This window comes from Strix aluco, chromosome Z (assembly GCF_031877795.1).
Source record: "Strix aluco isolate bStrAlu1 chromosome Z, bStrAlu1.hap1, whole genome shotgun sequence".
In the NCBI taxonomy this organism is placed as follows: Eukaryota; Metazoa; Chordata; class Aves; order Strigiformes; family Strigidae; genus Strix; species Strix aluco.
In genome coordinates, this window is record NC_133971.1 from 12,561,427 (window position 1) to 12,577,611 (window position 16,185).

At 36.8% G+C, this 16,185-nt stretch overlaps 1 protein-coding gene across 1 annotated transcript in view; it reads left to right on the forward strand.

Moving 5' to 3' along the window:
• The window catches only part of RNF180 (ring finger protein 180), an 83,842-nt gene that overhangs the window by 56,773 nt on the left and 10,884 nt on the right, over window positions 1-16,185 (forward strand). Inside the window, exon 6 of the mRNA XM_074812308.1 lies at window positions 3,627-3,752. Within this exon, the coding sequence (XP_074668409.1) occupies window positions 3,627-3,752 (126 nt within the window). The remainder of the gene's footprint in view (window positions 1-3,626; window positions 3,753-16,185) is intronic.

Sequence of the window (16,185 nt, forward strand, 5' to 3'; positions counted from 1 at the left end):
CTCATTTGGGTGGGAAGGAGGCATTTTTCAGATATTTTTCAGACAAACTAATTGCCCCAGGTTGGTTCACTGGAGAGCTGCTGGTGGCCAGAGATAGGGACTATGTCAGCACTGCAGCAAAGAAAATGGATGGAAAGCTTCAGCCTCAGTTCTCGTTTCATTTGCTTAATGTTTGATGCTCCTTTGGATTTGATGTACAGATGAAGTGTGGCTCACCAATACAGAATTACTTTTTGTTGTTTTAGGGCTATTTAAATTTTTAAAAAGGTATTTAACAGATTTGTTGCAGTAAAATACTACTGAGAGAGCAGAAAGAGAGTAGATACTTGCTAAAATATATTTGCAGAACTTTTCAACACATTTAAAGTACTGTCATTTAAATGAAATACTACCGTGATTATTTGTAGCCTTTGAGTACTTAATATACAATGTGTAAAAATACCTGATGGGAGGGAATGAAGAAGAGGGAAGCAGACTCTTCACAGTGATGCCCACTGACAAGACAAGAGGCAGCGGGCACAAATTGAAACATATGACATTCCATCTGAACACGAGAAAACACTTTTTTCCTGTGAGTGTGATCAAAGAGGTTGCCCAGAGAGGCTGTGGAGTCTCCATCTGTGGAGATACTCAAAGCCCAACCAGACACACTCCCGGGCAACCTGCTCTAGCTGACCTTGCTTGAGCAGGGTGTGTTGGATTTGTTGATCTCAAGACATCCCTTCCAACCTAACCCATTCTGTGAAAATATTAAAAAGGTATGTAGTTTTTTTGAGGAAAAGGATTTGTGTGGCTAAAGTTAAATACAGTGTCATAAATATGTAAATTGAGACTCTACTGTGAATAGAGAGCCTTAACAGTACGTGAAGATGTGTTTAGTATTAAAACTTCAGATGAGATAAATCCATATGCCCTTACAGCAGTTATTTGTTATTGCTATTCAGTATATAGCAATATATGCTTGACTTAGCAATATATGTGAAAATAGATACACTAAATTTACTTTGGTTTATTATACATATACTAAGAAAAATATTTTGTACTTTCTCAGTGCCTAACATATTGAGCACCTTTTAAATGTACGAAGAAATATTGATGATGATATCATATCCTGAGAGAAATTAGTAAAATCAACACTTTAAGAAAGATGAATGGTGCCAGACCAATGTAAAGGGTAGTAAATACTTTTTTTACTCGGGAGATTTATTAAGCCTTTTAAAAGTTACACTAAAGTCACTGCTGCTGTAGGTTTGTGCAGTCAGCAAAGCAAAAGTTGTTAGTATTCTTTATGTATTTCTCTAATGCTACAGCTGGGATGTCTTATTTTACTCACTTATTCTGGATATTTTCTGCAGCTTTCCTTTTGTATAACTGCATTTTATTTTACGAGGGTATCTCAAAAAGAAAACATTTAAGGATATATTCAGAAGTTCACTTTTCAGCTTGTACAGTTTTTCAAACTGAACATAACTGCAACAGAAGAATGCATGTAACATGTCAAAAAAAGATGAAGACTAACAGGTCAATTATCCACCAATTATGAAGAAAAAGAGTGCTTAACCCAGAGCTACAAAGCTGGATTTGACCCTTTAGGATACTTCATCTGGCCTGATGCCTCGATCAAGTGAGGCTTTTCCACTGGTTCCTTTGAGAGTGAATTCTAGTCCAGATGGGTTGCTCTGATGGTGTCCGCCATGCATTCCCATCTTTCTTAAAGGCTTTCTTAAGTCAGATGATAGGGGGCCCAGGATACATCTGAGACCACAGCTTTTGATCTGATTGTGGCAACCCACTTCAAGTTACTTTGTCTTTTAAATGCCTGTCCTGTCAGGGGAAAGAGTGAGCCAGGTGTTGGCATCTGTGCTTCCATTCATCTAAAGTTTCATTTATGTTAAGTGTGGCCAAGAAGGGACAGATATGGCACTCATAAAATAAATCCACCACTTTGGAGAAATGCAGCTTCAGTGTAGTGGTTGTGCATGGGAGGTCCAGACACATGGCAGGGAAAGGGTCACATACATACAGAAAGACAGGTGGCCTGGCCAGCCTGAAATGATCTTTCATTAAAAGCCTAACCAAGCAACCACCTAAAAGCCAGTAAGAGTTATCACCACTGCCTTTTCTGAAAAACACAAATTAGATGCCTCACCAGAGATTTCAGTGTTTAAATTTGAACAATAAAGTTGAAAGAACTGAACTGATTTTTATGGCATGTAGAAGGAAACTAAAATATTCTCTGTTGATGCTGTGAGAGGCAAGCAGAGTCTCATCAGAAGCTATTTCTCTGAATCTGAATATACTTAATCCAAATGCGTTCAGTAGCATATAAAGCTCTTATATAAAAATTTAAAACTGCTAGTGAAAAATACACAGCTTGTTCCTTTTACATTTAGGAGAGAAAATGGCCTCTTTCCCTTCACTGACAGAGGTTTATGGGTGCAGTAGCACTGTTCTCACATGATGAGATAGAAGGATTTGGAGATTTCTGTACTCTGCATGTGTTGTGTAGCCTCATTCCACCAGTGTTCTGACATGGTGAAATACAGGGTAATTTTTAGAATAAGACCAGCATATTGGTTTTGCTTCAAATCTGCTAATGCCTTCCTCTTACATAAAGGGCATTTGGAATGTTTTCTTCCTTCTGGAGCCTGCTCACAAAAAGCTTAGCTTTCTCAAATTTGCCAGAGAAAAAGATTTGATCTTTTCATAAAATATTGATTATTGGAAAAGTATGTACAATTACAATGAACCAGGTAATAATAATACATAAGCCTTTTCAAAGATCTGTGAAGGACCTTTCTTTCTTTTAAGGTACAGAAAGAATTATGGTAGCATCTGCTATAATTATTATTTATCTGGAGCCATGGTGGTTTGAAGGGCCAAAATGGGGGGGTTCGAAGTTTTCCCTGTTAACTACTAGCTTGGCAACTCCATCTGTTATCAGCAGATCACTTTCCCTCTGTGGTAGGAACATATCGTTATTTTTAAATTGTTTTCCATTGTTGTATTGCTATGGATAGGTTAGTTTTGACAGTTTTGAGTTGCAGTCCATGTAGATATTTGCCCAAACTATATCCTGAGAAGCTGATGATTTCTTGAGATTAATATGTAATGTCAACTCTTGCAACATGTCATTACTCAGTCTACAAATGTGTTCTTAATTCCTGTTAATCCTCAACATTTTAAAAATCTCCAAAAAAAGTTTCAGACTCTTCCCCTCTCATTGCATTACTGACTGATGGTGTTAAACAAAAACCAATGTGAACTGAGAATTAATACCACAGTCAGTTTCATAGATGTCATTCATAGAGGTCATCATAGTTTTGTAAGTTAAATAGCCTGATTTATTATGTACTGATTTATTATGTACTTCACTTTGCTAGATTTTTACATCATCTTTCCTAAATGTTTTTTTCAGAGGAACAGAGTCAAAATGGCATGTTTAAGACTTATTCTTGATATATCTGGAAATGCTTTGGTTTATGTGATTTTAAAACAATTTAAGAGATGTTAGAAAAAGCATTACACAGTAGATAAGGCATTTTTATTTTGTAGTATAAATGTATGGAAATTATTGCTGTATTTACAGCGTTGATGTATACCTTCTCTCCCATTAATTCTTGTAGAACTGAACAACTCTACCAAATCTTTTTTCCCCACGGAATATTTGAAGTTAAAAGAAAATTTTCAAAAATCAAATTCTGCAAAATGGCCTCTACCAAGCTGCAAGAAAGCCTTTAGAGTTTTTGAAGGTAAGTTTTTTAATTTTTCCCTAAACTTCACTCATCTTGAGTACAGTAGTTGAAAATAAGTCTCTAGCTAATACATGCCATAGGAGATCAGAGATGGATGATTATTAAAGTAGAGCTGAATTAAATTCTCCTGGGTGACTCATACACAGTGCTCTGAATCTAAAGATAAACTGCAAATTGTAAAAAGACAATTTGTGTGTACACCTTTTTATTTATTCTTAAATCTTTAATTTTGTGCACATTATCAGGATAATTGTATGTAGTTTCCTGCTTGGAAAAAAATGTGTCTGCATAGTGGAATAAAGAAAATTACTCAGGGAAAAAAGTCACTAGTTCTGAGTGTGGTCAATAAAGACTTCTCCAAAAAAACCATCAGAATCAGTCTTTTGTGAAAGAAGTCACACAAAAAAAATGGAATACCTTATATATTATTCTCTATTGTTTGTTTTATACATATGAAATGAAGTAAAGGGTGTGGGTGTTTTAGCTTTGTTTTCTGCTTAGAATATGAAGAAAGCTTAGTCCTCTTGTTGCTGCTTTAACACTTAAACATCTTCATGGTATTAACTGGTTGTTAACTGAAAAACATTTAAGTTAGACCACTGAAATGTGGGATATGCTGTTTACCCATGTTTCCCTGTTTTCAGTCTAATGGCCTTTCTTCACCAGGCCTCATCTATGTTTACTTGTATAGTTACTTTCTGTACTGACGAGTCTTGATAGCAGATATATTTTTCCTGTTTGAAAGAACAATATAGATTGCTTCTAAAAGTATGTGGAAAAAATAAACCAGGACATCCTTTTTATATTTCTTTTGTGAGTCTACCCAGGCTTTTCTACAGGTCAAATTTAATAAATTCTGATCCTCCACTTGCAAAACTGTGTCACAGAAGGTCATGATTTGATACTGAAAGTAACAAGAAATGTTACTAGCTATCAAAAATGAGCAGACTTGAGAAGTTTGAGGACTGGTGTATCATCTTTGATATTACTCAGAGGGGAAGCTGTTGGCAGGGAAAACAAAGATGCATATTTCTTTTCTCTAACAGCAGTTAATGTAGTGTGGATGTTGATGCTGAGCGTATTGGTTTATTGTAATACATGACTTTATGTATGTGACATAGTTCATATATGTTCCAGAGTGTCAGATGAATCATGTGTTTCATAAATATGAAAAGTTACCATGCTGAGCTTTGTACAAAACATAAATAATTAAAAATAAAAGGAAGATCTGGAGAGGTCATACAGCTTCAGTATTGTGCTACTTGAAAATTGGGCATGTCGTTCTATGAAGTTAATTCAGAATGCTGAATTTACATGTCTCCAAAGTATAGCCTAAAAGTCCCACATCGAATGGGAACATGATTAAATCTAGTTAATAGGAAACCTGAACACATCGCTGTCTGAAACTTTGTCTTTGCCTTCTTAACTACAAGTGTCACTGCAGTGTGTCTCTCTTCTGAGTTTTTATTTTAATAAAAGCTATTTCAGGGTTTGTGTCAGTTCAAAACATGAGTGTATAATATTTTCTTCCTGGATTGCTTTTCTGGGCTTATATCTAAATTGTGCTTGGCAGCATCTAAAGTTCCATATTTGCATTATGTTCCCTGCCTCAGGAGGCTCCTGGGAACTTTACAGGGGCATAAGACTGAGCATAGTGGCAGCAAAAGACTTCTGACACTGTAATAGATGCCCTTGCAAATGCAAACCCTAATATCACTGAGAGCAGTAGGGGAAAGAGGCTAATTAGACTAATTTTTGTTTAATTAGGAAGGTAACGGCCTAATAAGATGTTAGAGTTGCAGAAAGCAAAATTTAAAGAATGGGAAGAAGAAGAGAGTGGCTACATGAGTAGAGTGACTGGAGTGAAAAGGGATGTGATTACAGTGCTTAGAAAGTGATGAAAACATGCAAGTTTGAATGTGAGAATAACTGCCTCTTTATAAGACAACACTTCATTGTCAAAGAAGAAATTCTGTGGCCCTGTTAGAAATGTGTATGCTCTTTTGTCTAGTTCATATCCAGCAGGTTCAGTGGTCACTGAGACTCTAGGAGCTGTTTTCAAATATTGTATGATTCCAGTTTTCCGTTTTACAAAACCTCTTCCGCAATCTTATTTTAATACTCCAGACATAAAAATAATAAACTTTAAACAGTAAACCACTCCTTAGACATGCTAGACCTGATGAAATCAGACCTCACAATTAGATTGGGATGTAAGGACAGAAGGATGTTGAGAAGCCTAGATTATATAGAAGACTTATCAGTTTGAACTAATTTAGACTTTCTGAACATTGCAGGACTGCTAGATAAAATGAAGTGTCTTTTCTTTTTCGTTACTTTTTTTCCTGAATTGATGCACTGACTCAAAAAGATTTTGTAATCAATACGTGAGTCTTCTTTCATACGAGAATTTCCATGAGGAATGTAAAATTAACTTCTAACTAAAAAAAAAACCCAAACATCCATAGCTTTTGAGTTTCTATACAAAAAGTAAGAAACCTCAGCACTGTAGCACTTTTGTGCTTTCAAGCTGATGAAAATTGCTCCAGAGTAGTTTGTCCTTATACTGCACTGTAATTGTTTCCAATTAAAATCATTAACAGAATTCCCATTTGTTTCATAAACATTACCTGTGGCATTGCTTTGCATATGATATGCTCTAATTGGTCAAGGATAAGTTAATGATAAAATGGAAATGCAATTCAAGAAGCAAAGCCGATCTTCTTTTACTATTCAGATTTTTAATATATGTGAAAGTTAACAAGCTAATTTTAAACATTCCTCTAAAATGTCTTGTTTTATATGAGATTAACAAAGATACTACATTAGTTATTGTTTTTAGTATTGGTAACTTTTAAAAATGTAATTGCACAATAGAAATAACATCTCAAACAATGGTTTCCTTAAATAGATTTAAAAATAAATAGTGTAGTTTGAGTATGTTAGTTAAATAGCAAATATGCTCAGTTGGATCCTGTTACATATTTATAGTTTAATAACATCATAAGTGTAGCCCTTGCATGCCATTAAATTGGAGTTGCATTCTATAAATTCTGTACAGTTACCAAAAGTTCACAAACTAAGGGTAAGTCTCCAAATATAATTTGATATCAGAAATGTGGACTAAAAGAAATGATAAAGATAATTTAAATTGAAAATACGATACTTAATTTAACAGTGACTTTGATGTAGCCAGGTGCAGGAATTAAAAAAACAGACTGAGAGAGTTAGTGCACTGGACCTAAAAGGATTATTTCAAAAGCTTTTGCATAAATCTGCGATAGAAATACATTGAAGAGACCAGAGATACAGAACAGAGTAATCAAGATAGTGATGGTAACGTAAAAGGGTGCTGGCTGTCTGCATATAGAGTGAGATGTAGATATGCCTGAAAATAAGTACATAGCTAGGTGTTGAGAATGAGTGGGGGGGAAGGGGAGGTTTATGAAACCTCTGAGTTACAACCCTTGGTGACTATTTCAAGATATAATTATTCCTAGGCTAATAGGAAGTTCCCTCCAACTGTTTTTATGCTCATGTTTTTATTTAAAATATGATGATTAAACTGAAAGTGAGAAAGCCTATTTAGAAACAGAGTAATTATTTTTATCTGGTTTTTTAAATCCTTAATCTAGAAAACATTTCCGCAATATCACATACAATGAAATCTGTGCTAGTTCTTTACTGATCTCATCTGTTTAGTGACTTAATAAAAAGCTATTGGCTTCTGCATCAGTCAAGGATTGCAAGATACAGTGTTTTCAACACCTGCTAATACTAGTAGAAATTCCCACCACCTCAGTAGGTCACATATGCCATGTCCTTTTGTGGAATCATTCTCTAGAGAAAAGGGTGCACAATTTCCAACATATTTTTTTTAAAAAAAGAAATGTTGTGAAACCTTTAAATAATAATTGTTGATACATTTTTGTATCTGTCTTTAAAATTGGGGTCCAACAGTTTAAAATCTACTTTCCTGATTCAAGATTCTTGTTAACATGATTTCAGTCAGATAGGCAATAAAGGAAGGATGGTAACAGCTGTGAAAATATACAGCTATAAAGTTACCTCAAGTTTTAAGTGTATACTTCTCTGTTTAAAAAGAAGTAGAAAGTGATACTGGTTTTCAAGTTTCTGATGCTGTGATCTACTGAGAAGAGAAACAAGATAGGTGTTCCTGAAAATAGAATGTGCAGCATTGATTTTATGTATTTTTTAAAAAGTAATGCTGGAGTATAAGAAGTCTCTCAGAATAATGCTTATATTGAGCTATTTTTCCCAAGTCCTACTATTATATCCTACCTTATTGTACTTTTTTCTTTCCGTTAAGTTCCTTACTTCCTCATTTCTTTGTTTTAAGTTGTTTGTTCCTTTATTATACTACTCAAGACTGCAGTTGTGGGACCATGCAATGCTTCTTCACCAGAAGGATTTCTTTTTTTAGCCAGGATCCATCAAATTATTCATTATAGCTTGTGGAATCACAAAAAATAATGTGCACACATTCATTTCTCACAAGATGAATCACAGAATCATCTAGGTTGGAAAAGACCTTGTAGATCATCCAGTCCAACCATTAACCTAACACTGACAGTTCCCAACTACACCATATCCCTAAGCACTATGTCGACCCTACTCTTATACACCTCCAGGGATGGGGACTCCACCACCTCCCTGGGCAGCCCATTCCAACGCCTAACAACCCGTTCTGTAAAGAAATGCTTCCTAATATCTAGTCTAAACCTTCTCTGGCGCAACTTGAGGCCATTGCCTCTTGTCCTATCAATGCATTTACAGTCTACAGTCTTCACGGTAACTGAATTTTCTACCTCAAGGAGACACACGTTACTGGGAAGTGTAGTCTTTGAGCACCTGTTATGTGTATAGTATACTAAGACAGAAAACACAGAATCCAAGCGCTGTTGGTTGAGTGTGTCTTACGTCAGCTGCACTGATGGCAACTTTGTCATTTTGCTGATTTGTCAGCACTTGGACCCTAACACTTGCACCCATTTTCATTGCCCCCAAGTTCTTTCAGCTCCATCAGGTCACTGGTAAGAAACATAAGACTGATTTCTTGATTCCAAGGTCCAAAGGTCATAGCTTCCCTCTGAGTAGCCTTCAGCCTTCACTGCTGCAACTCACCAAGCAGAAGTGAATCTGAAAAAAACCAAAATAAAATGGAAGGGAAACTTCAAGGTACAAAGGTCAGTGCCACAGAGATGTCTTAAGCTTCAGCCCTGTTAGCACTGCCACTTTCTGTCCCTGCTGTTTTGCCAGCAGTGTTAGTACCAAAGCATGGTGTAAGTATCAATAGCCTTATTTACCTTTTAAGCTGTTTTGCAGAGACTGTTCATCAGACTTCTTGCGAACCACAGTCTCATTGCAAAAGGTATTTTGTAGCCTTTTTCCAGTCCTGAAGACTGCATCCAGAGCTAGCCTGTGTAGGAGAGTGATACACCTCTCAGAAATTAATGTCTGCTCAGTCATATTGGTTCATGAGTGCATTGAAGGGAATCAAATTCTAGCCAGTCTATATGTGTCATCAGGATTCCTTTTTTCCATTTAACCATGATATTCTAAGACCAATGTACCAGTAATATTGATAGCTAAAATTATGCAACACCAAGGATTGTGATAGAATGGCCATGGCAAAAGAACATACTGTATGTAGCCTTTCCCTATGTAATTCTTGACATGTCCCTGAATGGATGTTAGATTGGCATCTTTATTTCTGCTTAGGGAACCAAGTGTTCATACTGCCTGGTAAGAGAAACTAAGAACATTTTAGACCTCTTACACAGCCATGGTCCCACAGCTGTACTGGAGGGACCCAAATGAACTTGTAGGGGAGTTAGAGGTATCGTGCTTTTCACCCTGCAGCTTACAAATTCCAAAATTTTTTGAACCTTTTAAGAAGGTTCTTTTCTGAAGATGCTTGAAAAAACAAAGTTGTGTTCAGGATAAGAGGGAAAGTCCTCTCATCCACTAATATCTGGTTAAAATATACCAAACAAAGGATGAAAATAAATGATTCATTTTCTCCAGAAGACATTAGCAGAGAAAAATGATGCATTTTTCTCTGCTAATGTGTTCTGGAGGGACATTAGCAGTCTGGTCCTAGATGGGTACATGGTACAGTTTGTACTATCCAGCATATTTGTTTGTAGAAATGGAGGTGATAACATTTGCTTACAGTACTGAAATATTAGGGATAATAAAAATGAAAGCCAAGTGCAAGCAGTGGCAGAAGACTGTCATGGTACTGACTGATCTTCAGCAATGTTTACATTGTTTTGCCTTTCATCGCAAAAGGAGATAGTAAACTGGAAGGGTACAGAGAAGATAAATAAGGATGTCAGTTTTAAATTACTTCCTGATGAGGAATATGTAAATAGACTACAGTGCTTCAGCCAAAACAAGAGATGACTAAAGAGGGAGGATGATGGAGGTAATTAAAATCATGAGAGGCATAGCAGAAGTGAATGGGCTGCTGTTATGCACTGTGTCCTAATAAAAGAACTAGAGGACATTAAATAAAATTATCATTATCCCAGAGCATGGGTTCAAATAATGGCAGATTCTAGGAAGAAAAATGGGGTAAAGTGTATTAAACTCAAAGATAGCACATTTGCCTGTGGAGATCCTTGAACTGCAAGCCCCTGGGAGCTGAGAGAGAATACCAGGAAAGTACTGCAATATGCTTGCCCTGTTGTTATGTTCTTTCCGCGTCATTCACCAGTTCCTCCTTGTTTGACCTTGTTGGAGAAAAAATGATAGGGTAGGAAGACCTTTAGTCTATTCTTAGTATGCCTATTCTTATGAGATATCCTACAATTTGATGACAATGATTTCTTCCATTACAATTTTAACTTAGGCATCGTAAAAAGATTTTATGTATTTATTAAATAAGATTACATAAATATTTATTATTTGCCCTCTAAAGACAATTAGAGCAATACATAATCTTAGTTAAACTACCCTAGGTAAACTTCGGATTACTAGTTTTTTGAAGTGGTAGTCTTTCATCACAGAATTTGTTTAGAGAGTAAAATATCTCTTGGTCTTAAATTTTTATGTTTTGTGTTAAGATTCTGCTGAGACTAATTAAGGTTATGACAGGTCTCTGTGAACAAGTGGAAGCAAAGATGCCTTCTGCTTTCATCACCGGCAGGAATTAGCAAGTATCTTTCTATGCATTTTAGTGGAAGTGGAAAGTGAACCTTGCCAGCTATGCCAAATAGAATGTCAAAAAGATAGATTGTGGCCACTGAGCAGTGACCAGTAAAATTGGTTATATTCCTAACTAGCTGTGAACTAATTATGTTTAGTAAAAGTTATGTCAGACTTGCATCCCCTGCATACTCCCCTGATCCACATAGCACTGAAATGCACTGCATAGGAGAGCATTTTGTACTGAAGTAGCCCCTAAACAGTTTCAACTGTGCTAGTGTAAACACATCTTACCTTGAAAGTTAAGTTTGCCTGGTGTTCAGTCTTTTGATTCGATGCCTCATAGAAATTCCATTTACTGTAAGAATAACAAAGAATTTTTGTCTGAGAGTAGCTTGTAGGGATATGTTGGCTTCATCACTATCAGTGAGTTAGCAGAAAAGAAAGTAGGATGAACACGTACATTGTTTCTGCTACCTAACATGCCCGGGATATCTGTTTCATACATCTGTACCAGTGACACAGATAGATCCACACCATTACAAAATTTGGACATGAACCTGAGTTCAGTTTGATCCTAGAGCACTTATTAGGTAGAAAACTGCTAGGATTTCTGGAGGAATATGGTACTCACATAGCATAATTATAAAAAGTGAGACTACATTTTTTGGGCAAGGCAGAGTTTTGTAGATCCCTAAAAATGAAGATAAAAGCTGAAATCTGAATTTGATGAAGGTCAAAAGAGTAAGCATGAAAGCACTCAAGGTGACGTGTGAGAATAATAAGGAAGAAAAGGTGATTGTATTTTTATTAGATCAGAGCCAGGTTAACCACACCTTCTCAAAGAAGCAAGAGATGAGCAAACAGCAAAGTCAGGAGACTTTTTGAATATCTTAACTGAGTAGGTAAAAATGGATGTTTGAAATGGTGTCACAAAAAGTCAGAGTTAACCACCATTACACATTTAATGAAGGACTAAAGGAAGGATTTTCTAACATTTCATAAACATTTTAATTTTAAATAGCTTCTTTCTTGATAACCTTTTAAGTTACTTTTCTTTGTGAAAATTTGATTTTCATTTTCTGGTGAACATATATGAAGACTTTTCAGACAGCTGTTTCCATAAAACCTTGGTCAGCTTCCTAAAAACTGGTTAATTACTGTCAGCATCAGAAAACTTTCAGTTCAGAAACACTATGACAGCTTTCTCAAGATACGGTGTTGTGCTTTGTATCTTTTATTCTCTGGAGGAATTAATATTTCTTTCATTTGCTCAGATGGGAAGTGGAAATTTTTGGGGTTGATATTAGCTAAGACTGAATATGAATTTGTTCCGAGACAATGCCATGGCTCCAAGATAGGTCATTCACCTGTTTCTGGGGAGGAATTAAGGGAGGCATGTTGCCAGACAGATAGATTTGCAAATAAACTAAATGCTTTGTGTAGATACACACAGCCTTGTCTTACAGAGGGGTGTGGTGAGGCCCTGCCATGCCTATCTTGTGTATTCCCTCTGACCTCTGCTGCCAGACTGACCATCTTAAGACAAGTAGAGCCAATTCATGAATTTATTTTTAAGAAAGTATTTGCGTAACTGTTATCTTGCAGTGTTCCACTAAAATTAGCTTAAAACATTGAAGCCTTAAGCACTGAAACATTTGTGGACAGCAGTGTATAACAAAAATCTGCAAAGTTTTTGTTAAATGGTCTTTAGTACTAAATTAATTGTTTTTTAACAAAACAAGCAATCATGCAAGTCAAGAAATAAGCATCTAAAGAGAATTGAGCAGTATGCCAAGTAGCATTCACACTAGAGACAAAAGCATCGGTATGAGATCCTTTTTAATGCTATTTTTTATACTTATTCAGTCATCTTGAGCTATTATATTAAGCCTACCTATAAATATCAATAGCTTTGCCTCTACATATTTTGTATGGTAGCAGTCCGAACAAATGGAGCCTGAAGGGGTGTAAGTGTTTAGGGAGGAGTTGTAGGGAAGAATGAAACTGGAGGGAGGTGCTGCCATTACAACAATATGATACAAAAGGGTGAAGGCACTTATGATGAAATTTAACAAGAATTGCTGAAATTAACAAGAACAGCTGAAATTTGATCAGCTGAGAGATGACAAATGTAAAGAAAACATAAACTTGCAACATGATTTTTAGAAAAGTTCAGTGATAAAAAGTAGGAACAACAGAAGAAGGTGTTGATGGTGAATAGAGTTTGAGACTGTGATGAGTAAGAGATTTAGTGAAGAGACAGTGGAAGATAAATGGAAAATAGATTAAAATTAATAGGAAAATTCATAGTCAGAATATTCTGAATACTTTCTAAAATTATTTTTTCTTATAGATTATTGGTGCACATACCATGGAAAGTTAAATACTACAGGTTGCTGTTTGAGATTCCCTGTTTTTTGTTGTCTGCACTGTCATGGCAAGGAGAGAAGTTGTCCACAAGTTAAATTCACTGTTAAGATACAGTTTATCTACATCATCAATGTATATGTAGAAAACTTACCTTTAAAATTAATGGAAGACATTTTATGGTCTAGAATGTATGCATACTGTGCAGTTTAGATCCATGACATGATCTCAGAGGGAGACTGTACAGCTTCATTTCTTGGTATCAGTCATCAAAACTATATGGATTGCAGTCAGAACAGGTATGGTGAAGGGGAAGGCAGTTAGAAAAGCCAACGTTTCATTTACTCACAGAGCTAGTTTGCACCCTGAAAACAAAGACATGCATTTCAATTACTCCATAGTATTTTTATTTCATCTGTATATGATTTTTATTTTATCACCCTTAATTGAATTTTGAAATAAAGTGGTTTTAAAGTAGGAGAGTAGGTTTTGCTATAAGTCATTTTAAAAGCTGTTATATGATGTCCTGCCTGTTTGGTACATAGTTTGTTATGGTTTAGGGGAAGAATGAAAAAGCAAACAAATAATTCACTTGGTTAGTTTAAAAAAAGTCTGCTTGTTGGCTGGCTATCAAAACTCATTCATGGCTTCCACAGTCAAATGGCTTTTACATTGTGAAACGTGAGATTAATTACTCCTGTTTTAGTATGCATCCCAGTGCTTAAACTAGCCAATTAGCTTGTATTTGTGAGTATTGATAATTATGGAATAATCACAGATGTTTGGAAGAGCATGTTTTCTAAGCTCTTTCTGCCCTCCCACAGACCTTTTGCTTCTTGAGTCATTTGCTTGAGGGAAATAAACAGCCTGAGATACAAAACATGAGTTGTTCTAGTTCTGCTTTGAATTTATGAGAGGGACTGGGCACCATAGTCACTGAATATAGATTTCATATTTAATAAATGAACAAAAATGTTAGTTATGCAAAACAGTCAATGTAAAATGTGTATGCATGCATTTAATGTGTCTTTATCGATTTTGTCATTCATTTTAAAAGCTTTTTCTTGTTTTCTTTTCCAATAACCCAAATCTTTGATAAGATATACTAGCTAGGTTTATGGTTTGTGTTTTAATCAGTAAAAGCTGAATTGTTAGTCTATAAAATAGCAACAGGTATTTTAGCCTTCACACATTTTTACAGAATCACAGAATCATCTAGGTTGGAAAAGACCTTGAAGATCATCTAGTCCAACCGTTAACCTAACATTGACAGTTCTCAACTACACCATATCCCTCAGCGCTATGTCAACCCGCCTCTTGAACACCTCCAGGGATGGGGACTCCACCACTGCCCTGGGCAGCCCATTCCAACACCTAACAACCTGTTCTGTAAAGAAATACTTCCTAATATCTAGTCTAAACCTTCCCCGGTGCAACCTGAAGCCATTACCTCTTGTCCTATCGCTTATTACTTGATTAAAGAGACTCATCCCCAGCTCTCTGCAACCTCCTTTCAGGTAGTTGTAGAGGGCAATGAGGTCTCCCCTCAGCCTCCTCTTCTCCAGACTAAACAACCCCAGTTCCCTCAGCCGCTCCTCGTACGACATGTGCTCCAGACCCTTCAGCAGCTCCGTTGCCCTTCTCTGGACACACTCAAGTAATTCAATGTCCTTTTTGTAGTGAGGGGCCCAAAACTGAGCACAGTCATCGAGGTGCGGCCTCACCAGTGCCGAGTCCAGAGGCAGGATCACTTCCCTGTCCCTGCTGGCCACGCTATTTCTGATACAGGCCAGGATACCATTGGCCTTCTTGGCCACCTGGGCACACTGCTGGCTCATGTTCAGCCGGCTGTCAATCAACACCCCCAGGTCCCTCTCTGACTGGCAGCTCTCCAGCCACTCCTCCCCAAGCCTGTAGCGCTGCTGGGGGTTGTTGTGGCCCAAGTGCAGCACCCGGCATTTGGCCTTATTGAAACTCCTACAGTTGGCCTCAGCCCATCGCTCCAGCCTGTCCAGGTCTCTCTGCAGAGCCTCCCTACCCTCGAGCAGATCAACACTCCCACCCAACTTGGTGTCATCTGCAAACTTACTGAGGGTGCACTCGATCCCCTCGTCTAGATCATCAATAAAGATATTAAACAGTAGTGGCCCCAAAACCAAGCCCTGGGGGACACCACTCGTGACCGGCCACCAACTGGATTTAACTCCATTCACCACAACTCTTTGGGCCCGGCCACCCAGCCAATTTTTTACCCAGCAAAGTGTGTGCCCATCCAAGCCATGAGCAGCCAGTTTCGCCAGGAGAATGCTGTGGGAAATGGTGTCAAAGGCCTTACTAATTTGGTTATTTACTTAATATTCAGAAGGTCATTGTTAATTTGTGGCAGAGGCACTATATTTATGTCTTAGAATTCAAACTAATGGTAGGAACATGCAAAAAACTTCAATTATAAAGTAATCCTCACTGGAATCCAATGAGCTGTGTTTGAATGGAAAAAAATCTCATCTTCATTTACTGTGCAGAGTAAAACTGTCATATCTCTTTGTCAAGTGTAATTTTGATTGAATTAAATTTACAGTATTTCACAGAGGAAAAAAACTTCAAATGAGAGCTTGCCTCCTCTCTGTCCTGAAGGCCTGAGAGGTGTTAACTGCAGTGATTCACAATAAAGGGTCCAAAGAAATGCTGAAGTACGGCTTTCTGTATTGATATGTAGTATATAATCTTAAATCCTCGTCTTATTTTGATTACATATTTCTGTAGAAAAAGTCAGAGAATAGCTACCAAAAAAATGAATAGATGATCCTATTTATAATCTTGAAAATAATATGGAAAGTTACAGCAGTATGAAATAAATATTTGTAAGAACTGTAAATGCTACAAGAAC